The 24,657-nt window shown below is 38.3% G+C and overlaps 1 protein-coding gene across 1 annotated transcript in view; it reads right to left on the bottom strand.

Annotated features, from left to right (window-relative positions):
• Nucleotides 1-3,256: 3,256 nt before the first annotated feature.
• Nucleotides 3,257-24,657, bottom strand: part of LOC139141929 (probable serine/threonine-protein kinase qkgA) — a 34,943-nt gene continuing 13,542 nt past the window's right edge. Inside the window, exons 4-5 of the mRNA XM_070711693.1 lie at nt 5,068-5,207; nt 3,257-4,483 (exon numbers count right to left, since the gene is read on the bottom strand). Coding sequence (XP_070567794.1) covers nt 3,557-4,483; nt 5,068-5,207 — 1,067 coding nt within the window. The 3' untranslated portion in view covers nt 3,257-3,556. The remainder of the gene's footprint in view (nt 4,484-5,067; nt 5,208-24,657) is intronic.

Genomic DNA, 24,657 nt, shown 5'->3' with positions numbered 1-24,657 from the left:
AGTGGCCACGGCTACAGCTGAAACTAATTAGTGTGAGCAGTTTTATTGCAGTTCACTGCAGTGGCTTCGCGCTCTAATTCTGAAAAGGGTAGTAAACTGTTTCAATACATTGCAACTTTGTAGGAAGGAGGGTAAACTGTTTCAACATCTTACAACATTTTATTGTTAGGTGTAGGTCTAAGAATTCAATAGCCACTACATTAGCCAAACAGGAATTTTTGTAGCCATTTTTAACTTTCTTTCGCATTTGGCGAATTGGCGATTAGGTAGCGGGAGCCCTGTTAGATATCATTAGACTTGGTTCAAGTCTGTGATTTGTGAATGTTTGAGTGGGGTGAACGCGATGATTTGTGTTCTGTTTTCATATGAAAATAATCGCAATCATACCAATCCATAATCCAATGACAGTAGGTCAGAATTCATAAGACAATAGTTGTAACAGTGTTCGAAATTTGTGGAAAAATATCAACCAGTCACCAGGACTGGTAACTTCAAAAAGTTGCCTGTCCTGCCAAAAACTTACCAGTCCTGATACTGCGATTACTTTTATGTGCCTAAGTATTTTTGTTTTGCGCTGTTGAGTAGGATGAATTTACGGGGAAAGAAAACTGTCTTGCCATGAAATTTGAATGGGAGCCCGGAGAAAAAATAGCAGACATAGTTTATTTAAAGACGACTCCCCACACTAAAGTCAACCTGTCCGCCGGACTGGTAACTTTTTTATTTTACAAGTCCTGCAGAAAAACAACCAGTCTCGGACTGCCGGACAGGTGTTATTTCGAACACTGCTTGTAAACATAGACACAAAACAGCACAGAACAGACAGTAGATAGACGGTACACAAACAAAGTCATATTCATGAAAGGAAGATATATGGACCTCTGGCCAGAAGACCAAGAAGCAATGTCAGGTGTTTCAAAAATAGTAAGCGCATCCTGCCCCACATGTGGCACGATCCGCCATATATCAATCTACAAGTCAGATAGGTAGTGGTCACTAACTAAGGCCCAATGTCACCGATGCCATCAGTGATCAATTGTCGAAGAGAGATATTGTATTTATCTACCAGCTTGCGATACCTGCCAAAAGAGCGTTTGAAATGCGTGAGTGGGGTGAATGCAACAAGTGGGTGAACGCTATACAGGAGAGTTTTCTCCGGAATCACAGACTTGGCTTTCTGGCACGATCTGCATTGCTATAAATTATTGATGAGATGACGTTTGTATTTACTGATCTATTATTCATAAGATGACATCATCGTATTTGGCATATTGGGAGGAGTTACCTCTCGATCCCCGAAGATATGTGCATAAACTCATATGGTGTTGTTGATAAAATGTCGAGTGCGATCAGTCCCACCTAAGTCAGCACGGCCTCTGTTCATCAGCGAAAACGTAATCGGACCAGCCTTCCACTGCGCAAGTCATATCAACATTCTGGTCGCTGATGTAGCCTACACAGCTTTCAGTCTGTCTGTTCAGTCCCTTTTCATTCAACTTCTAGGCTTCTAATTTCCCTGGCTTTAACTTCCGACAACTTTTCTCTTGTAATATCGCATGGTTTGCAATGGTCAACCGATCAGTTTTAAAACGCGGCCGATTTGCGAACTTTATGCCATATTTGCTAAGCGCGTAACGTACTTGATGTCGATCTGGACGCCAGAATAACCGGGGGAAGGTTGTCAATCATTTTGTATTTGCTTTACGTCACTGTGTACACAGTCCGTCTGGCCGCCGGTACTGTGCAAGAAGTCCAAGTCGGTGAATCCGGCAGAAACTAACTCACTATACTGCGCAGACTCAAAGGTAACGCGTTCAATTAATCGCAAGGAAACCTGGCCTTGGCTGCCAAATTCCAAATAGGTTTGTATGAAATAGGAGAGACACAAGAGAAACTATTACAAAAGATTTTTTTAGAAATTCACCGACTTGAACCAAGTCTAAGATATCATATACCGGTACATAGAGTGAGATGCATTAACTTTAGATGAATATATGGTAATTACTAATATGTTGCACCAAGGTTTAGTACAGTATCCTATTAATATCTATAAAATCTCACACTTCTTTGAATCATGAAATGGTGATTTTATCTATGTAAAGATGTTCAGAATATTATCCAAAACTAAATACAATCTATGATCACGAGTGTTAAATTGTGAAATCTTCAAATGATGACTATGTAAAATTACCAAAATACACTATGTAAAATAAAATACGAGGCATCTCGGGTAAAGGAACTTTCATAAGTTATTTAACTGCAATACATGTATTACATGATACAAACTGGGTTGTGATAGTCTTCTCAAGAAAATTATGCAATTATTAATTTTGTTTTCCTCTTGCATCATACAACTGATAAGTTGTTTTCTCAAACAACTGACTAAAGTTTACTAAAATCTCTAATTCAAAGAACTTCCATTATTTCCAGAGTTGTCTTCAAATAGTGTTTCTGTGTTGTGGTCCTGAAATTATATCGTCACAGGCGCAACACTCCAGGATAATGGCAGCTATAGTATTGACCGTGTCTCTCTCTGTGGTGAGTCATATTTATATTGTAGCTGTGCCATGGCTTCATCTGTGTATTATAGGTAAATCCAAAAAAATCAATGTCAGTTAGGTCAGCTAATGTTAGGTAGGTTAGGTTAGATTAGTCTAATTATTTAGGTTAGGGTAGTGATAGTTAGTTGATAAATTCACATGCAAGCTGCTTACACCAAGTGTTCTATTTAGCAGTCGGCAAATCCAAGAATGTGGACTTTACCACCAAATATTATTTTTGGAAATCCAGAGTCTCTTCTTTTTCAATATGGACATTGTTTGGGTATTTTTTTAATATTTTAAGAAAACATTCATTTTCAGTTTATTGGTGGTTGTGGTATTTATAAACGTTCTTGCCTGCCATAGATGTCATCATTAAAGTAAAGACTAGGGCATCAAACGCATTGCAAACATTTCTGGCTGATAAATACTAAATTTGATTTGAATGAATTCAATACTGAGTCAAGAAGGGCATAAACACTCCGCTGATTCAATGCTTAAATATTCTTGAACATTGTGTCTGATGTGTCAGATAAAATATGAAATTATAAAATCATATCAAGGATTGCTTCGTATGTCTTTAACAACATAATCGTAGTCTTGTCACTGCAGATGTGGTTCATTATTTGTAGATCCTCCAACTGACATATCTAATTGTAGTCACACTCACAATTTATGTCATCATAAGTTACCTACATGTAGTACTTACCTAATTATACCAAACACTTGCTTCTGGTCTATCAAAGGTTTGAACACTGTGTTCACAATATATTCTCAATGGGCCTCCTGTTAGGCTGCTTGTAACAACAGGACTACACAGATCATCTACTGCCCATGGCATTCCTCCTCCAACAGAGTGTCGTTTACATGGCACTTTAGGCAGACTTGATACTGATCTGCTAAGCTTGGAAAGTATGTTTCAACAAGACCTTCCACGGCCTTTTCTACATATTTCCTCATTTCACAAAAGGCAGCTTGTGGGATGCCTTTCGATCGTAAAGTCAGCCCCATTAGTGTTATATCAGAGCTTCCTTACGTATGACCAAATGGAGATCTTTTGCAGAATCAACGAGAATGCGAATACGATGTTTGACTAATTCTGTCGCCCGTGGCCACTTCCTTAAGCAACGAACTATCAGCCTGTAGAAGAGTCCGTCTGGTAGAAAATTTCCTCTGAAATGAAAGTAGAGGGAACAAGACGGAGTACTTCCAGGTGGATGGATGATATCTTCACCTGTATCACAAGCACTTTGATGCAGCCATGGTAGATAATACACATGACGATTTCCCCGATTAACTTCAGTTGGTTTCTCACAGAGAATGTCGAATTGCTTCATCGTAGCCAGTAAGACTGCTTTGTCTGATGAGCGCCTGTTACACTTTAGCACATGGTCAACCAAGTCTTCGTGCAATCTTCCACGTAGGTATAACTCATCAGTCATGTAACTTAGCATAGGTGGTGCATCAATATCATCTTTGCAAGCAATGCTTTGAGTAATAAGAATTTTGAAGAGTCCAACTAACCATCCCACATTGAGGATAACCAAATTTCTTGTCTCAGACATCATATCAAAGTGCAGAATTTCACCCACACTGTGGAAGAAGGCTAAGGCTTTGGTGACTCCATCATCTGTGAGATTGATGTCTTTTCCTATTCTATATGCATCACACAAGGGCATGGTCTCTTCCTTCCGTTTCTTCAGAGCTAACTCCAACTGTAACCATTTCACTGGGATGTTTCCGATGTTGAAATGCTCCATAGCTGTATGCTTTATCATTTCTCGTAGCCTTTTGACTTCTGGATCGGAAGCTGCTTCATCCTTTCTTGATTTGTTGTCTAGTGCGATCATTCCAACGATGTGTCGACTTGCAACTGGCACAGTTCTTCCAAGGTATTCCTTAATCTCCTTCAGGCGTTTCTTGGAGTCATTTTCAGGGTCATCCTGATCAATAGGGAGAAGGGTCAAATTTTTGTCAGAAATTATAATCTACAGTGAAAATAAACCTTCAGGAAACCATAAGCTCAAGTAATATAAATCATGAAAATGCCTGGCCTTTACAATGTGTATTTGTTTATATCATACTTTTACAACCCTTTTCAGAATTAGAGCGCGAAGCCACTGCAGTGAACTGCAATAAAACTGCTCACACTAATTAGTTTCAGCTGTAGCCAGCTGGCAAAGTCGACAACATTGTATGTCCCATGCAGACAGTTTGTCTGGGAAGTTGAAATAAAAAAGATTTGTACATGGACCAGTGCATGGTAATGTAACATTGTATCTTAATCTTGAACACAGGGTGCCAATCGTAAACTCTCATTTACAACTCGAGCCTCAGACAGAGCTAGTTTTGCCTTTGTACAAGCAGACATTTTGGTCTTTATCAAGTAGCCTTGTTCAACACCAAATTGGCCACGGCTACAGCTGAAACTAATTAATGTAAGCAGTTTATTGCAGTTCACTGCAGTGGCTTCGCGCTCTAATTCTGAAAAGGGTTGTATATACATCTGTTTCCACAATACCCTTACCAATAAATCTTTCTTTGTGCCGACAATGATGACAGGAGGAGAGAAGTGTTCCCTTTTCACTACTTTTCTGCCCTCCTTGTTGACTGTGACCTCAGCCGCCCCTTGTGTATGAATCAAATTCATCCAGAAAGAAAGAAAATCTGAAACACCAACAGTGAAATTTCAGTTATGTTCATAACATTTTTGGACAAATGTTTTGTGAACACGTTCATTCTCTAAAAAGTAAAGTCTCCTTAGAGAACCTTTTGGCGTGACTCATGTTCATAATAATTACGTTTAAGAAGGGTTTTCACGCAATAATCGGAGTAAATGTGCATATCTGGTACATATGGCATTCACTTCACATGTAAAGTACATCAAAAATTAACAGAAATAGAGTATTGTGGTGTAAAACCTTAATGAATAAGTAACGAGTGTTTTCAAATACTGCTGTTCAGATGTTTGTTCTTGATTACAATAAAGTTAAATAATCTGTTAACTTATACTTAGCAATGGATCAACACCAAGATTTAACTTGTTCAATACAATTGCGCACAAGTGATAGCGAGTTCAAACCAGGAGTGAACTGGTCAAAACCCATTTCTGTTGCTGAGGTTGTTTATTACAATTATACCATAACAATATCTGGTAAGTCTAGAGTGAAACATTTAAAAACTTCATTTTTTCTGCAGCTGAATACTCATGCATATAGCAAATGTAACATGTTATTTTCATAACGGGACTGATCAGGTCTCTGTATTTGTCTCATATATCACTATTTCTTGGGTTTTCCCCTTAACAATCTTTTAAAGGATTTGTCACTAGGCATATAGCAAAAAATGTGTGTTTCCTTTAAAGGGAAACCTAAGTCCAGCGACTTTGACAGTTTATCCCTTCCAAAATCACCCTTGAGTAAAATGCAGCTCAAATTTGCAACATAATTGCACGCGCTGACGACTACGGCACGACGAAAAGAGAACTTGAAGTAGACGACATTTATGGAAATGAGCCCGGAATTCCATGGGCGCGAAAGGGCTCATGGGAGAAGCGTGCGTGACGTCATCGGCGATACAGACGATTGCAGCTTGCAGCTGGAGGAGTACTGTGAACAGTTTAGCGCGTTCGTAAGACGACTATGGAGAGTTCGGACAGCGATATTTCTGACATCGAGTATTACTTTCCCTGACTGAAATCAAACCATACTAATTTGAACCTGTCCAAGATATGTAATAATTAGAAAGCATCTTAAAACATCGTTCATCTCTTGGTTGCTTGCGTTTTGTGTATGATTCAGCGGAGGGAGTCACTGTGCTTGTACAGACCCCAAACTGGATTGGAGAGACTGAGTGACCCTCCGGGGTGACCCTGCGATCCTTCAACGCTACGTTTCTAAAACAGAGTTTTCTGTATCAATCGCTTAAAATAAATTTTTGGTTCGTGAATGATACGGAATGATTGACTGATTGTATGTGTTACTGTGTAAGTCGAGCTTGGCCAGATCTTTGAGGTTGCGAAATCTCCGATATGTATCAGAAAATATTTATTCGCGATTTGACAAATCTATATAGTGTCGTCTGTTTTTCGAAGCTGGTGTCGAACTTAGGAAGTCGGACTTACTCAGATCTACAAAGTGATGAAATCGCCGATATAATGAATATTTGCCCGCTATTAAAAAAATAGTATGTTGTAAGGAATATGTTTCATACAAGACCAGCCAAACTCCCGATGATTTCCGATATGTCCTCTGTTCAAGTCCCGATCGCCAAGTAAAAATGTTTACATGTAAAGAATGTAGGCCCTAATTTGTGCAAGGGCCTCCCGAGTCCCGATGATATCCAATCGGCCCTCTCGACGAAGTCCCGTGTGGACATTTAATGAAAAAAAATGCTTTACATGTAAAAAATGTATTTCGTGCATTAATAAATCTAATAATGTAAAACATACAGTATTCTTGACTTCCGGCCATGGATGCTATTTTTGAACTAAGAGTCGGACAGAGGTATTCGGGTGGTCAGATCTGTTAGGTGGTGAAATCTCTGATATACATCGGATATTTACCCACGATTTGACAAAGTATCGTCTAGTATCAGAGTTAAAGTCCTAAGTCGCCGATATTTATCGGATAAATATCCGTGATTTCGTAGACCCGGCATGCCAACACCACACAGTGCAAGTAAATCTAGGATCGTCTGGTATCGATATTAGCCTAGGAGTTCTGGCGCAATTGATATTTATCGGGTAAATATAATATCGGCGATTTCTCACCGTACACCCGGCGCGCCGAGACACAGTAGGCAAAAAGTCATTCCAATATCTTGTAATATCAATATTACAAGGTATAGTCCTGAAATTGCCTATATTTATTGGTTATATATCGGAGATTTGGCAGACCCGGGATGTCAAGATAAGAGACGCTTTGTGTCGTTTCGTCTTCGGATTTTAGAGTCCGAAATCGCCAATGTTAATATTTATCTGGTTAAAACCGGCGATAGTAGGTTGACTCAGCATGTCAAGATACGAACCGCATTGTGTAGTATCGTCTTGTATCGGTATCAGAATCCCGAAATCCTTATAAAACAATCATCCTGAAAGAATTAGAACATAACGTTGTATTAATGTTCTTTTAGCACGACCAAACACTTTCATTACCTGAACTAGTAACGTTAGTAGTTCAGGTAATGAAAATGTTTGGTCGTGCTAAAAGAACGTTCAATAATACTATGTATTACCGACCTGAAGAACATGATAAGGGATATAACGTTGTATATTTTACAGATTTTTAAACTCGCCCGACTTTCTTTAGCCACTGCCTTCGAAAAAGCTGTTCTGTGGGAAGACGATAAAAGCTGACTCCGTTTGTTCTTCCCTGAGTGATTTTTGCACTCAACTGAACAACAGTTAACTATTTTTTATGCTACTGAGCATTAAAGAGTCGTAACGTGCAGAACTGCACTCCTGCAGTCATAGACTCCAATGCTTTAGTAGGCTGTCACACACGTTCGTGTATCGCCGATGACGTCACGCACGCTCCTCCCATGAGCCCTTTCGCGCCCATGGGATTCCGAGCTCATTTCCATAAATGTCGTCTACTTCAATATCTCTTTTCGTCGCTCCGTAGTCGTCGGCGCGAGCAATTATGTTGCAAATTTGAGCTGCATTTTATTCAAGGGTGATTTTGGAAGGGATAAACGGTCAATGTCGCTGGACTTAAGTTTCCCTTTTATAAGCTGTCAAGAAATAGGTTAGATTTGTCAGGAACTTATTTATTTAATAATTGGCATTTGATTGTTACCTATTAAAAAACAAAATTTATCAAAATAATGCATTTTTTAATTTGGTCTTATACATTTATAGCGCATTTCACATCGGAGCCACAACTCAGCGTATGAGACGGACACATTGCAACTACAACACAAACGATTAGCTTTGGTATCACGACATATTTCAAAGTAACTGCAACTCACTGATTTATTACAGTACACCAGCATGGGGCCACTCCGTGTAGATCGAAAGATAGCTGATCAGTTAATTACACTTTATCTACAATGTAGTTGTTTTTATGCTTTCAGTTGAAAGCTAAAACAAGAAATAGTGTGGTTCTTAACATAATGACCGAAGGTCATTATGTTATTGTGATTGGTTATTCCGTAAATGACAAAAAGTCAAAAACCACTGAATAGACTGCATTGATATTTAGTACAGATCTTAAGACCGTGTTGAAGGCTCCAATTTGTTAAAATGGAGCCAAACAGAGCAGCGGTTAGATAGTGTTGGGAAATTGCTAACCCCATTTTTTAACTAATTGATTTTTAGGGGTCTTTCGTATATGTATTTTTAGAAGGTACACCAATCCTGCATTTTGGACTGTTTTATGAGTTGTGGAACAGAAATGAGGTTTTGATGAATGTTAGAAATATGCAGGATGACTGATTAGAAGTATCAGAGATTTCCATGCTCTTTTGAGCAACATTTGAGACAAGCCTAGGCATTTGTCATATGACTTAGTCACATGACTAACTACTTGACCTATTTATACGCGCATTGATTTCAAGACCAGATGTTCTATGTACATGATATAGTGGCAGAGATTTGTAGTGTCGTTCAAACATGGTCTGTTAGCATGGAAATAAGATTTGTTTGTGACTTCAGTTCACCTCTCATTGATAATGGTGATGCTTTGAAAGTGGACTGACCCATGCTAAATCAGAACATTTTTTGTGTCCCATGACTGTGATAACAGCCTGAGACAATAAAAGACTTCCTGAAATTTTAATTGATGTTGTGTTCCAACATTATATCTCACTTCTGCTCACTTCAATCAAAACATCCTTGAGTCAATATACCGGTACAGACTTTGACATTCATTTTCCAGAGATTAAGTATTCAGGACGTTACATGTTACAGTCTTTACTGTTAGACAATGAAGTTATAAGTTTTATTTTAGTCATCAAGCTAGCACCAGCACATCTGTCCTGAGTATCTGTCTGTGTGTTCTCACAGGAAATTACAGGGAACAAAAAATTATCTGAGAACTCTCCTTTATATAGAAGCTATATTACAATTAACCTGTCATAGATGGATTGCGCTCAAATGATCTGAAACACAGTTATTGCCCATTAGCAACAAATCTGTAGCAAGATTTATGTAAAGTTCATGAACTTACACGAGGTATTAGACAACAAGTCATTGACAATGACATAGTCCCCACTAATAATAGGAGATTTGTGTTGATGGGGCAGGGAAATGTGGTCATTAAGAAGTACCACTGGAGTGTATATGTTGAGATCTGTGGGCACATAGGTCTATGTCGTTGTCCCAATTTGAAACACATGAGGCATGTCTAAGTTATGGTTCTAAATCAGGAAAAAAGATCAGACCTCTAGATGTATTGGCCAGCCAAGAAATACATATGTGCATAATAAATGAGGTACAAGATGTGACATCTTAAAGGGACATTATTTGTATCTTTTGACTTTTTTTCATTTTGTCGATGACTGAAATCCCCGGTCAAATCAATAGGAGACCTAAATTGTGACTATGGACGGCTTCAAGGATATGTAAAACCACCTTCTTGCTCTTTACGGCAAGGTTCAATGTTGGTAAGGGCGTCCGTGCGATTTGAACCAACCGCCATGATTGAACCCCTGCACATGACCAATATTACTACGCATACGTCAACCATCAAAGTACAGCTGGAACGTGAAAGGCCTGTGACCTGCACACTAACTTCAGCACAACAGATATCGAGGAGCACACGGCGCATAAACAAATGCACGTATCACAAACTACTGTCAAATAGTGAAACTAAGCAGGGCATTTGCTTGTAAGTTTGATTTTAGTATCGATGACACGGACTGTGAAACAAATAAAACCATAGAGTCGACGCAATTGGGTCAATGGTAAAACTAAAACGATGTCAGATTGCTGTGGTGATAGTGAAACAGGTATCAGTAATGCATTTCTGTGCATTTGATCGTTAGCAAATCTTCGTCAACTTTTAAGATTTTAAGGGCATTTTCTTGCCATTACGCTGGTTCGTTTTACAAACACGACATGATCACTTGTTGAACCTGGAAACTTTGCACTCGGACTGAACACTGCATGGCACGGTGTGTAGCATCGGTGACATTGTGACAACGCGCCGGGCGAGTACTGTCACTGTACTGCTCGCGATTGGAGTCACCTCTCGACACACACGATCTGTTTGAATGTTGTTATTCTCTGTGCATCGTGTAATTATTTGTATCAGTTGAAGCGCATTTCGAACCAAAAGTGAGTACATCGCAATGACAGTTGCCTAGACCCTTTCCCTTACGGCCTCTGTGCCTCTGACCCACTCCCAAAAGTGGGCTTTACGTAAGTTCAGAAGCGCAGCCGAGCACATCGTGTACTAGACTTGGTTCAAGTCTGTGATTTGTGAATGTTTGAGTGGAGTGAACGCAATGATTTGTATTCTGCTTTCATGTGAAACGCGCGCGTGAGTGGATGCGATGAGTAGGGTGAACGCGATGAGTGGAGTGAATGCTATACAGCTAACTCACTACTGCGCAGACTCAACGTGACGCATTCAATCGCTTGGAAAACCTGGCGTGAGCTGCCAAATTCCGGATAGGTTTGTACGAAATAGGAGAAACACAAGAGAAACTACTACCGGTATAAATGATTTTATTTTTTTAAATTCACCGACTTGAACCAAGTCTAATCGTGTACCTAAAGCTCTGCGTACGGCCTCCTTGCTGTATAACGCCGGGAACACACAGACCTGTACGCAGGGCTAATCGTATACCAGGCGACGTGGGTGTGCTTGAAAATGAAACTCAATGCAAGGTTGGATTAAAAATGGGTTGTTTTGGTGGAGGAACTGCTCGCCGCAACCGAGGTGCTGGCAGCGATTTGGCACAGCCCTGCCACGCAGAGTTAGCTTTCACCCAACAATGTACATAATGTACGTGTCAGTCGCCAAAGTACAATTAGCTCAATTTCGCGATCACCTCGACAATAACGTGACTGTCTACTGAAGTTAAATATCCCTTCATTTTACTCTGTTTTCACATTTCTATGCCCAAAGGTTTTGGGCAAGTCTACATATGCATATGGAGGAACAAACGAGATGAAAAAGATCCACAATTATAGGCCTTGTCGTCGTCAGCTGGTACTGGTAGCCCGGACTGGTAGGCATTTGAAATGCCCATTCTAAAATGTGCTCTGTAGCAGCAAAGAATGGTGTATCTAAGAGCAGGATTGGCCGTCAAGATCTCCATGAAAAACTGACCGTCAAAATGTAACTGAGCAAACGGGATCGGTAATAGGGAATCCCGAAACTGCAATACTGCGCTTTCGACTGTCACTTCGTGTGGTTTATTTTTTTTACACGCGGATGCTTACAGCGGCCTAGATAGCAGTTTAACAGTTAGCAGTGTGGTCTGATCGCAGGTCAACCTGCCAACTCTGAGGTTAACAGTACCCTCCATAAACCTCAGACTCAAGGTTTTTCTATACGTTGTACGCAAACGGGATGGAAGTTGTCTATGGTCGACCGTTTTTTAGACATCTTTCAGTAAGTAGAATAACATTATCAACTGCTTGTTTGCAACAATATGAGGTCAAAAGATACAAATAATGTCCCTTTAAGGTCTAATATCCTATCAAAATTGGAGGGTATAGAACTTGTGGTTACTGAGTTATGCATATATATGTATAATCAAGGTCAAAGGTAATCGAGGTCGTGGCATTTTGAAAAAAAAATTGTATTGCTAATTAATCCCTATATGCCAAAAATCGACCTCTAGCTCTATTCGCTTGCCCAGAATTAGATATGTGCATAATTAATGAGGTAAAGCATGTGTTGTCATAAGGTCATCCTACTAAATATAAAGGACATAACACTTGTGGTTACTTATTTATTGACATAAACGTATATTTAGGTTAAAGGTCATAGAGGTCACATGACATTTGGTCAAAAAATTTCTATTCTATAGTTATCCCTATTTACCAAAAATCAGACATCCAGCTCTATTGGCATGCTCAGAATTAGATATGCACATAATTAATGAGGTACAGTATGTGGCGTCATAAGGTCTTCAATCATACCAAATATGAAGGGTGTAGCACTTGTGGTTACTGAGTATGGACAAATATGTATATTTGAGGTCAAAGGTAACCGAGGTCACATGACATTTTGTCAAAAAAATTGTATTGCTAAGTTTTCCCTATATACCAAAAATCAGACCTCTAGCTCTATTGGCTCGCTCAAAATTAGATATGTACATAATTAATGAGGTACAATATGTGGCGTCATAAGGTGTCCCATCATACCATATATGAAGGGTGTAGCACTTGTGGTTACTGAGTTATGGACAAATATGTATATTTGAGGTCAAAGGTCACCGAGGTCACGTGATATTTTGTCAAAATATCTGAGATATCTGCGTGAACGGAGGGACATGACCCAATCTATAAGCCCCCTGGACTTCATCTGTGCATGGGCTAAAAACTGGCTCACTGCATCCTTTTGCAATATAAATACGATGAGAAACTAAATTTTTATTTTACTTGGCCTTATACATGGGATTCTATGCAGAACTGCCTTATACATGGGAGTCTATGGAGGTGTAAACTAAAAAGTCCTCTAACACGGCCAAATTTGATCGCATTGTGAAACAAATCGACGTGCATCTGTATTGGGTAGAGTAATCCTTGTGCAAAGTTTGAAAGAAATTGACCTGGGCATGTCTGAGATATCTGCGTGAACGGACGGACGGACGCACGCATGCACGGACACACGGACATGACCCAATCTATAAGTCCCCCCGGACGACTAAAAAGATGACCGTGACTTTGCTGCCCTACTTGATCATCTTGCCCCCCTTAAATTGACTTTAATATTTAAAGACCTTCTTGTAATATGGGTGGCAGGCAATATTGGCTTTACGTTTCCACCACCATGGTATTGACCAGTTCCTATGGTGGCCTTCTACCAACCTTTGAGCAGTAATTCAGTTTATTCCTATCTTAGCTTCAATCACTACTTCCCTTACGAAAGATCAAAATTTGCCACAAGTTTGCATTCCTTATTTGTTACAAACTTGATACAAATTCTGACATCCAAACAAGCACCAATCTTGCTAGTCAGTTATATACACTTTGATTCAAACATAGGCTAAGTTTGCAGCAAGTATGTGTGGAGAGTGTGATGAACATTGCACCAAGTTTGTACAGAGAATGTAGAGGTCATTTTGTTTTTGTTTGTATTGAGTGTGCACCAAGCTTGGAGATGTTGGGGGGGGGGGAATTCAATATCATGGGCATGGTATCTGTTGCCTTAGCAACAGCAGACCTACTGTTGCCCTGGTAACATTTCAGGGGATTTCGATGATTGTAATTCCTGACAGCGTCTTTTTCAAAGTAATGCTCACACAACATGTGGTACATGACATCATCGTGCTGCTACTCCCCATTGTATTGTATACAAATGATAATTTCTAAACTGGCTTATAAATGTACACTCTTGTGAGCAGCAGATTCTAAAATTCACCTTAGAGTCATGTATCCAGATGTTAGGTTGAACATCTATGAAAAAGTTGAGAGGACATTACTACATCCAACACGGACTCACCCTACGACACATTCAACTATACTACACTGTAAAAAGAAAAAACTTCTCACACAATAAATTTTGTTAACTAAAAACACAATATATTACTGCAGAATAAAACAGTATCTCTACTATAATAAACATACAATCTTTGTACTTTATACATAAAATGAGGTGTAAATTATATTCTTTTTGGCATATATGTACAGTACACTCTAATTCAAAACATTCCCTGACAATGGAATTTAGATTGAAAAATAGTAAATTCTGTCTCTTTAAAGAAGATCATACAGATCACAATTTTTTTAATGTGTACCAAATAGAAACTGAGTGGTGAAAAAATATTAAAGTCTCATAGATAGTTAACTATGAAAAACTTATTCAAAAAATTTTGTAATTTTTGTGACATATACCCGGTATACTTTTGTTGACGAATAAAATTCACTTTAAACATTTCAAAATATCTTTCCGATTGAATGTACATGGAAAACATAAGAGTTTTAACTTAATGTTGTATTATTACATGTTCAAATCAAAACGCAAAATCATCGAAAAACATTGTCCAGAGCTACAAAAAAAAAACTTCATGGGATGACCTTGACTTAACAGCGATATTTGAACAGACACTTAGTGTTCAGTCCAACTTCAAAAAGCAAACAACTAAACACAACCACATTCCACATCACTTGGATGATAGATTAGTTCTGCCGAGTCCAAAATATTGCTTCCACCGTAAGATACTGACAACTGTGACGAAAATAACTCTGCCATGTCCGATTTGTCCAATGCACAGCATGCAGTGGAGTTTCTATCATGAGAACCAATGCAATGATCGATAGGGACAGTCTCACTTCTTGTCATCATGATGTTCTCAATGAACAGTGGTTGGTTTGAAATGGTCCTCTGTGGCATGGAAAGTGTCAAAGCAGCAAACTCTAGCTTGAAACTTAACTGAAATCCCGCGGAATTGTCCAAGGTCATTTGAGTGTATAACGGACATCCATGATCCACTGAATGTGTTTAACTTACATAAACTCTCGGTGTCGAACGGAGGCAATGTGTCCTTCATCAAACAACAATTGTACTCCCAAATCTCTTCTTTGTTCCCTTAATCGTCCGATGACAGAAATAGTCTACAATTTCTCCCCAAAACGGCAGGTAAAAACGTTGTAAATTTGACTGCTGAAGCAGTGCATGATCCATGACTTGCTATGGTGCAGTGGAATTCAAATGCTGGTGTTGGCCAAATTAGCCAATCAAGTGTCTCTCTTCACGACATGTGATCTTGTAAGGTCGAAGTTCAAATACATAATAGGCTGTGTGACCTGTGACCTCGATGCTCTCATTTATCTGAAACGTCAGTTTCTCGAGAAATGGGAGAGTATATTACTTTTTACCAACTTTTATGCACTTGAAATCAATCATATGAAGACATTTGGCGTCAGCTGGGATCCATGGTCTTTGGACATGTGTCATAATGCAAGTATCATTTATAGCCGTGGCAATGACTTTTCCCTGCTCTGAGCGTACTGGTATGACAGTGTGAATGTGTTTTGGCGGACACATGACAGGTACTTTCAGTGGTTACGACTAGTGAACGGAACAAAAAAGTCTTTAAATGGAATTCGAGTACCATTTTTGGATCCTTATCATTTAAAATATGTCCAAGGAAATTGTTTGAAAAATGGCAGCTTTATAGTTTACTTTTGATGTTTTTCATTCATGATGTTTCAATGGTTTGATATGGAGGTAGCTAACCTCAATGGTTTTTATAAATTTGTGCATTCCACGCGTAACCTAATTCATATGTGTTTAACAACCGAGAGTATTTAAAAATTTTTTGAATAAAAAAGAATTAATTTGTCATTTTGTACAATGAACACAGGGTACGTAGTTCGATCATTGTTTCAATTCTGTGACAAAACAGTGCCACGTGGGACAGCTAAAAAAATCTGAAGTTTGTACCAAACTTGATTTGTATTTCACACTATCTACAAGCTTGGTACAAATGTCACAACTACCATGGTGAAAATCCCATAGTGTGTACCAAACTAGTACAAACTTGGTGCATATTTCACATGTTCAATTAAAGTGTGTATCAAATTTGTAACATATATGTACTAATATGTAGCAAGTTTTGATCTTTCGTACGGGTTTCAACATTTATTTCATTCAGATTTCCTTAGCTTTGTGTATAATTTTGTTATCTTAATTACTGGCAACTTAGCTTTGCTACACTTATTCTAACCTCATTATTCTTACACTACTGTTATACCATATAATAGTCTGGTGCCGAAACCTGATTTTTGGTCGAACCCAAAATTTCGGCCCCACAATGGTTCTCGGTGGTTTCTGTATCTTCAAAGCCTACTGAATCAGGATCTGCATGATGCCACCCTGGCACCCTTGGGCATTTTAATATATTCAAGATGGCCGCCAAGATGGCCGCCAAATATGTAAATGGTGATATCTCAGCTCTGTGAAATGTTATCAAAATAATTTTAGAGTCGTATGCTAGGTAAACAGGGCCAAGGAATTCATTTCTTTCATTGCCGAACATGTGCGACCCTTAATTTGCATAAAAATCCAAGATGGCTGCCAAAATAACCTCAAAAACAGGTAAAATGCCATATCTCAGCTCCATGAGAAGCTGTTGGAGTCATTGTGGTCTCCTTTGCCAGGCAAATGGGGCTAAGGAACTCATATCTTTCATTGCCTTATATGTACAACCCTTAATTTGCATAAAAATAATCCAAGATGGCTGCCAAGACGACCTCAAAAACAGTTAAAATGTCATATCTGAGCTCAATGACTAGCTGTTGAAGTCATTTTGCTCTCCTTTGCAAGGTATATTGGGTCAAGCAATTCATATGTTTCATTAGCTGTCATGTGCAACCCTTAATTTGCATAAAAATCCAAGATGTCAGTATGTAACAAGTCATATCTCAATACAGTATGCCACTGATTTTGGTGTCTTTCGGCAGTTTTAGGGGTCAAAGAATTGGTATCTTTTGTTATATTTGCTGTAAAATCAAACATGAAAATCTGAAATTGATACTTACAATCCAAGATGGCTGCAAAGCTGGTTTCCAGAACAAATATCAAGGTATATCGTAGCTGAAATTGCATCCTAGAGACAAATACATTAAGGGTTCAAGGCAGAAGGATAAGTTTCTTTCGTTATATAAAATGTAAAATATTTCATTGAAAGCCAAAATGACCACCCAATATCAACTATTGGCACAAAAAGGGATGCCACAAAAACATTGAGTCGCATCTTAACCAACCAAGCATTCTTTAGACCTACTTTGTTTTGTCCACAACAAATATCAAGGTATATCTTAGCTGAAACTACATCCTAGAGACTAATACATTACAATATTGGTCGCAGAGTTTTCATTTATTGCTTTTGGTTTTCATGTTATCCCTCTAAAGTTGTACCCTTAGCTTTGCAATCATCATGCTGCAAACAATTTTATAGTTTCTGCCATAGGGGCATCAAGAATATGAATGTTTTGCGCTTGACACCCATCCAAAGCACTTTTAACAGTTTAATTGCAGTCCAATTATCCAATCTTTAATTGAATTGTTGTTGTTTTTATAATTAAACATATAGACACCTTGCTCCTCCGAAAGCAACCTTCATCACTAGTCCAAATCCACTACCTGACATAAAAAGGTCTATACTGATAAGCATGTGCAATTTTCCTTGTGTCTCGGAATGAAACCGAAAGTACATAACAGTGCTGACGTGTTTCTTATCACATCACTTCTCCAATAGATGGATTGCAGACTAACCTGTACTGTTTTGATGGCTTGTGACAGCTTTATTGGACTATGATAAGAAACATACCAACAACCAAAATGTATGCATACAAAGAGCCACAACTGCTAGGTGCCCATGCTGTGTCTTGTTATGGTGCAGTGGCCTACATGCTAGTCATGGGAGCCGCAACACACTAAAACTGCAAAAATAACGGGCATAACAACTGGCACACACATACATATAAACGTAGACAAGAAAAAATGTAAAAAGGAAAATATTGATGAACATGTAATATCCGCATATATAGATATTCATATTTATCTCTTATCTAATACTCTTTTGTTGTTGATTTTGCAAAATCTTTATTCTACTTTATGATCAAGATCCCAAATCACTTTGCATTTAACTTTTAGTCAAGGCTAACCAGCTCCCTAGAAGAGCATACATTCATTCCTAATGGATATGCAGGTGACCCTTCATATTCCACAGGAAGTTACAGATGCTCTTTAACTCAACTGGCTGTGACATCTGTATTTTCTGCGAGTATAGTATAACAAGCAACTGTCAATATTAATGGCCCTGCTAATAACAAAAGCGATGAAGGATGATTTTGTGCAAGAATCTTACCGAATTTTACAGTTCTGGTCGAAAAATTGTAAATTAGTATTTTGGTACATTGTTACAGATAAGTATTATAAACGTGCCACCAAATGCCACCATAATCAATTTCATGAAATACTCAGTCAGCTGAAGTATTACATATTATATGATATGGCAGCTATTCCGGAGATCATATTTTCATTTAATTGATAAATGGTAGGTAAACAGTTCATGTAATGGGAAAAGTGAGTTCCTCGATACCTAGCATGCTGCAAAATATTAAGAATCAATCTCAAAGATGAGCAATGATAATATAAGTTAAGGCTACATGCCTGTTTTGCAACTCTTTTAGGGTATCGATGATGTTTTGACTTCACTTTTGATATATAAGTTGCATTGAACAGTATTATATACAATTGACCCTTAAAAATGTATCCAAAGACGCAAAACTTGGTCTCGCAAGCTACTTAGTAGATAGAGACATGATGTAATATTTTGACACTATTATAAGCATTAAAAGATAAACTCCCTGTTTGCAATGTTCTTGAAAGTTTTTTTCAGGTCAGATAACAAGAGATTCAAATTCTGCGACTAATAAAACATGACCATACTCATCAAAATGGGTCTTAATGATTGGCAAAGATGCAACTCACACCTCACTAAATCTAACATTGGTGTTTGTAATGCAATTAAACCGCTCAAAGTGTTCTGAATTGGTGCCAAATGCAAGAGGTTGGTATTCCTACTGAATGACACTTTAGCAGAAACTAGACACTTGTTTGCAGCATGACGTTTGCAAAGCTTAGGGTACAACGTCTGACGGATGACATGAAACCTGGTCGTCATTGTCAAATCAGAAAACCATACCCGCAATGATAAAGGTATTCATAGAATGACTCTGCGACACCCACTTGCGGTCATAGATTTAAAGGGCAGCAATATTAAAGATCCTGCTGAAATGACCAAACAAATCACTTTTCTGCAAGTGCAAAAGCATGCTCAGCAAATCGCCTCGTATAACTGAAGCTCATTTATTGTGGTTGATTGACAAATGATAAAATGACCCTTCACGTTGTATGGAAAGGTACAGTTCATTATAATTTAATGTAAATGGATGGTTGACAATTTATATGAATGAAAATGTGAATTCAATGACCTCTCAAATGGATCCAAAACACATACAACCTTGTGTCGAAGATGCTAGATAAATCTTGTTGTAATGTTTTATGAAACCATTATAGCGGCAATGTGGGAAAAAATCCTTCCATTAGAAGTAAGATTTTTCCAGCTCAGAAAACAAGTAATGAAAAACCTGCGACCAATAAAACCTGACCAAACACAACAAAATAGGTCTCAAGATTGCTTGGTTGATTAAGATACGACTCAATGTTTTTGTGGCATCCATTTGTGTGGCCATAATTAATACTGGGTGGTCATTTTTGCTTTTCATTTGTGCATTTTTGCTGAAATACTTTACATTTTATATAACGAAAGACACTTATCCTTCTGCCTTGAACCCTTAATGTATTAGTCTGTAGGAAGCAATTTCAGCTCAGATATAAATTGATATTTGTTGTGGAAACCAGCTTAGCAGCCATCTTGGATTGTAAATATCAATTTTAGATTATCATGGTTGATTTTACAGCAAATATAACAAAATATACCTATTCTTTGTCCCGTAAAACATGCTGAAAGACACCAAAATCAGTGGCATAGTGTATTGAGATATGACTTGTTACACACTTAAACAGATATTTGGATTTTTATGCAAATTTTATGCAAATTAAGGGTTGCACATGTCAGCTAATGAAAGATATGAATTGCTTGACCCAATATACCTTGCAAAGGAGAGCAAAATGACTCCAACAGCTAGTCATTGAGCTCAGATATGACATTTTAACTGTTTTTGAGGTCGTCTTGGCAGCCATCTTGGATTATTTTTATGCAAATTAAGGGTTGTACATATAAGGCAATGAAAGATATGAGCTCCTAAGCCCTGTTTGCCTGGCAAAGGAGACCGTAATGACTCCAACAGCTCTTCATGGAGCTGAGATATGGCATTTTACCTCTTTTTGAGGTCATTTTGGCAGCCATCTTGGATTTTATGCAAATTAAGGGTTTCACACGTTCGGCAGTGTAAGAAATGAATTCCTTGGCCCTGTTTACCTGGCATACGACACTAAAATTATTTTGATAACATTTCACAGAGCTGAGATATCACCATTTACATATTTGGCGGCCATCTTGGCGGCCATCTTGAATATATTAAAATGCCCAAGGGTGCCAGGGTGGCATCATGCAGATCCTGATTCAGTAGGCTTTGAAGATACAGAAACCACCGAGAACCATTGTGGGGCCAAAATTTTTGGGTTTTGTGCTTCGGCACCAGACCTTATAACCCCAAAATTTTTCAAGAGATGCATACATGATTGTCACTCAACAAACCATCTACAAATATGTCTTCTGCTTTTTTCTCCATATACATATACATGTCCCTTTTCTCACAAAAATGGTCTTAAAATCGCAATGTGAAAAAATAATCTTTCAGCTATATGTTACACATTGACTTCGTGGTCTGTCTAATTCACAGTGAGTGATAAATCCCAATAATACTAGGCGGTCATTATGTCCAAGTGCCATTGGCAGTATTTTTTTGTTTAGTTTCAGCTGAGAAAACTACTTGAGGTCTTCAACTCTCAGCTGAGATTGTAAAAACAGTTACATTGTAGATCAAGTGTAGTCAACTGTTTATCTCTAAGTCTAGACAGAACAGCTGCCACATGCTGGTTTACTATAGGTAAGCGGACGAGTAGGAGGCGGGCCGAGGAGTTTTATGGCAAACTGTACCGTTAAATTCCGTAAACCGCCGACTACGAGTTTGCTGACCGTGTTATACCACGAATTTGCCGAGTTTTAGAGCCTTGTTTGCACGCCGAAAGTTTTTATTTGTAATTTTAGTGCAGTGCAAGTTGAAACTTTGGCAGGAAAACATTGACGCGTTTTGACACCTTGTTGAACGATTTGTAGTGCGATGATATTGTAGTGCGATGACGTGGTTGAGCGCCTGGTTTGATTTGAATTGTATGAATTATGTTTGATTGATTGGTTGGTTGAATGAAGTGAAAAGGTGTTTGCAGATCGACGTTAGAGTCACGCTTGGCTCATTTGGGTCAAAAACTTTGAGCAGCATACACGCAATTCCCTTACCAAAAGATAGCGCTATTTATAGTAGATATAGCGCTATTTTTGTAGGTTCTTAGGAGTTTTTGGTAGATCTCAAGAGGTGTTAAATAGGTGTCATTTTACTTGTAGGTCTTCAGGAATAAGTCTTGTTATGCATCTACTTAGTACCTAATAACACCTATCTTACACCTACTTCTGTATTAGATCAACTGTAGGTGACAAATAGATTTGTGTAGGTAAAGCACACCTACATAGAACTATCATGACCTATCATACACCTAAAGGAAAATTGAGGCGCCCTCACAGGAGAACAAACGTAAAAGCCGTAGTTGAACTTTAAACCCTATTTGAATAAAGAATTCTGCCTACAGGGGTACACCCAATTGATCATTGTTTAGGGGATTTCCCGCCTAAAAGTTTGTCGGCTGGTGAATATTTATGTGACCTTTGCGCTTGTTTTGGTTCCGTATTGCACTGAGTTTTCAACCAAAATCTTAAAATTGGCCGATCTGAGCGATAGCACGGAGGTTGGACATCGCATTGCTGACATTTTTTGTGGTAGCAGCAGTGACTCATTTTATGGTTTTACCAAGTCCAAACATCGAGGATGACATGTACTCTCAGTCCTCTGGTTCGACTATGTGATTGCCATGAATCGTCTGACAATAAAGTTGACAAAGACGGTGCAGCAATGATCAACCCGGAAATAACGCTGATATCGATTCAAGACCAACATCGTATGCTTCAACAACTTCAAGTTGCAGTAATTCTGACGACGATTTGGGTGAGTGGAGTCATGAATTTGAAACGAGAGATGGTTTGACGATAAGAACATTGATGTTTGGTCATGGCGGGAAGTTCGTAATCGGAGAATGACGGTACCTGTTGTAATATTGAACTACATCGTTACCCGAAGCCATGGAGGTACAATGAGTTGGATGTGGGAATAGAACGATACGCGAACTAACTGAACAGCATGGAGGCGAAGCAAAATGATTCTAAGTCAAAATGGCCTCGAGAACCCGGAACATTTTTGATTGAATATTTTCAAGTTTGTTTCGGACTAACACCACGATGGGTCTGGTTGATATGTATGTATGTTTTTCCAAATATTTTTGCTTGAATTTCTGGCCAACTTGATCCAGTGCTTGCCTTCAGTGCTACTATGCCGAGAGACATGTTCACATTGTTGACAGAGACAGAGTAATACATAAAAGAGGTGATCCTGCATTTGACAAGCTTTGGAAAATTCGTCGAATTTGTGGAACATGATCACCGGTATAATCTTAGAAAATGTGTAAATCTGAGCGATGTGCGATGTTTGTCTGTGGATGATACCATGGTCAAGTTCAAGTGACGTATATTATTCCACAGAAACAAGCCAAGCATTTAAGTTAACTGGAGTCTAAGCACAATCACATATATAAAAAAAATAAATTTCTTGTGAAATTTTCGAACGAAAGATTGCTAAAATTCATAATTCATAAATTGTAATATGTTACTTGATAAAATGTGCATTTCCGTGCTTTTTAGAATGTAGTTACTGTGGTCACATACATAGGTCTATCATAGGTCACTTATAGGTGCTAGTTGTATCTTAGTAGGTGTGTTGCAGATTTATATAGGCATGTTAGTAGGTCTGTCGTAGGTCTGTACAAGGTAGGTGTCACAGTAGGTGACTAGTAGATTTCTGTAGGTATCATGTAGGTTGAAATCCTTTTTTTCCAGGTGAGGCAAGTAGTAGGTGTGCAGTAGATTTTCGTAGATATTTAAATGCCTTAATTTGCATCTCATAAATATTTCGTTGAAATTACTACTTAACGCCTATGATAGACCTACTTGTTAGCTTGTAGTTTTGTACTAGGTGTAGGTAGATTTCAAGTAGATATCCATTGTTTCAGTTGGAAATAAAGCTCTATACACAAAACTTTCACCTCTCTGTCACCTATTTGTCACCTCTGTAAAATAGCGCTATCACCTACTAAAAATAGCGCTATGTTTTGGTAAGGGTTGCCGAGTCGCTCTATGTATATCGATATGGCGGATGAAGTACAAATGAAAGCTTTATCCGGTGCACTTCAACTACCAAAGCCAAAGATGGAAAAGAAAAGTCCCCCTGTCACGTCAGTGCTAACGGCCACAATCGGAAGACCAATTTAAGCTACACAGCCACGTCAGAGAAAGGCGCAACAGAAACTGCAAGTACAAAAAAAATACATATAGATCACAATGACTGTGGTATCTGCGTGTGTGTTTGCCTGTAGCTAGATTTAATTTACCAAAGGCGACTGAAACCTCTACATTCATTGTTGATAACTGACTTTGAAATCTTAAATTGCAGCTTTGAATGATCGTGATAACAATAACCTTAACACAGAAGTGATATTTGCAATCAATACCGTTATTTCACGGTGACCTATAATTGATTTTGAGATGTACAGTCATGCAAAATTAATTCTGTCCGGTGATTCTTTTAAAGTGTCTTTACTCTGTACTTAATGGTGAAATAAATTTCTTCTGGTATAATGTCTCGCATTTGTTTTTTTTACTCGTCGCCACGTGACTTTCTTTTGTTTAGAAAGTGTCCATTTTACGAATTCTTTTGTTTAAAAGTGTCCGATTTACTAGTAAACCGGACAGTTTTTAACAAAAGAACTGTCCAATTTACTAGTAAATCGGACACTTTTAAACAAAAGAACTTGTAAATTGGACACTTTTTAAACAAAAGAATGCCGGATGGTATATAATAAAATATTCGGTTATGAAATTAGAGAGCATGGTTAGAACAATGGGCACGAGGCGGAGAGTGGTATAACTGTAATTAATATAAATAATGAGTCGGTGACTTTGAAATGTAGCATGATACTAATCTTTGTTTTGTACATGCCATGTGTCTGTCTCATGTGCCGAGTCGCAGCACCAATGTAAAATGCACTGTAATAATATAAAGAATGAGGTTTGTCAGCAG

This window comes from Ptychodera flava, chromosome 10, assembly GCF_041260155.1.
Source record: "Ptychodera flava strain L36383 chromosome 10, AS_Pfla_20210202, whole genome shotgun sequence".
NCBI lineage: Eukaryota > Metazoa > Hemichordata > Enteropneusta > Ptychoderidae > Ptychodera > Ptychodera flava.
Note: the sequence above shows the minus strand (reverse complement) of the source record. Positions and strands in the feature narration are given on the sequence as shown.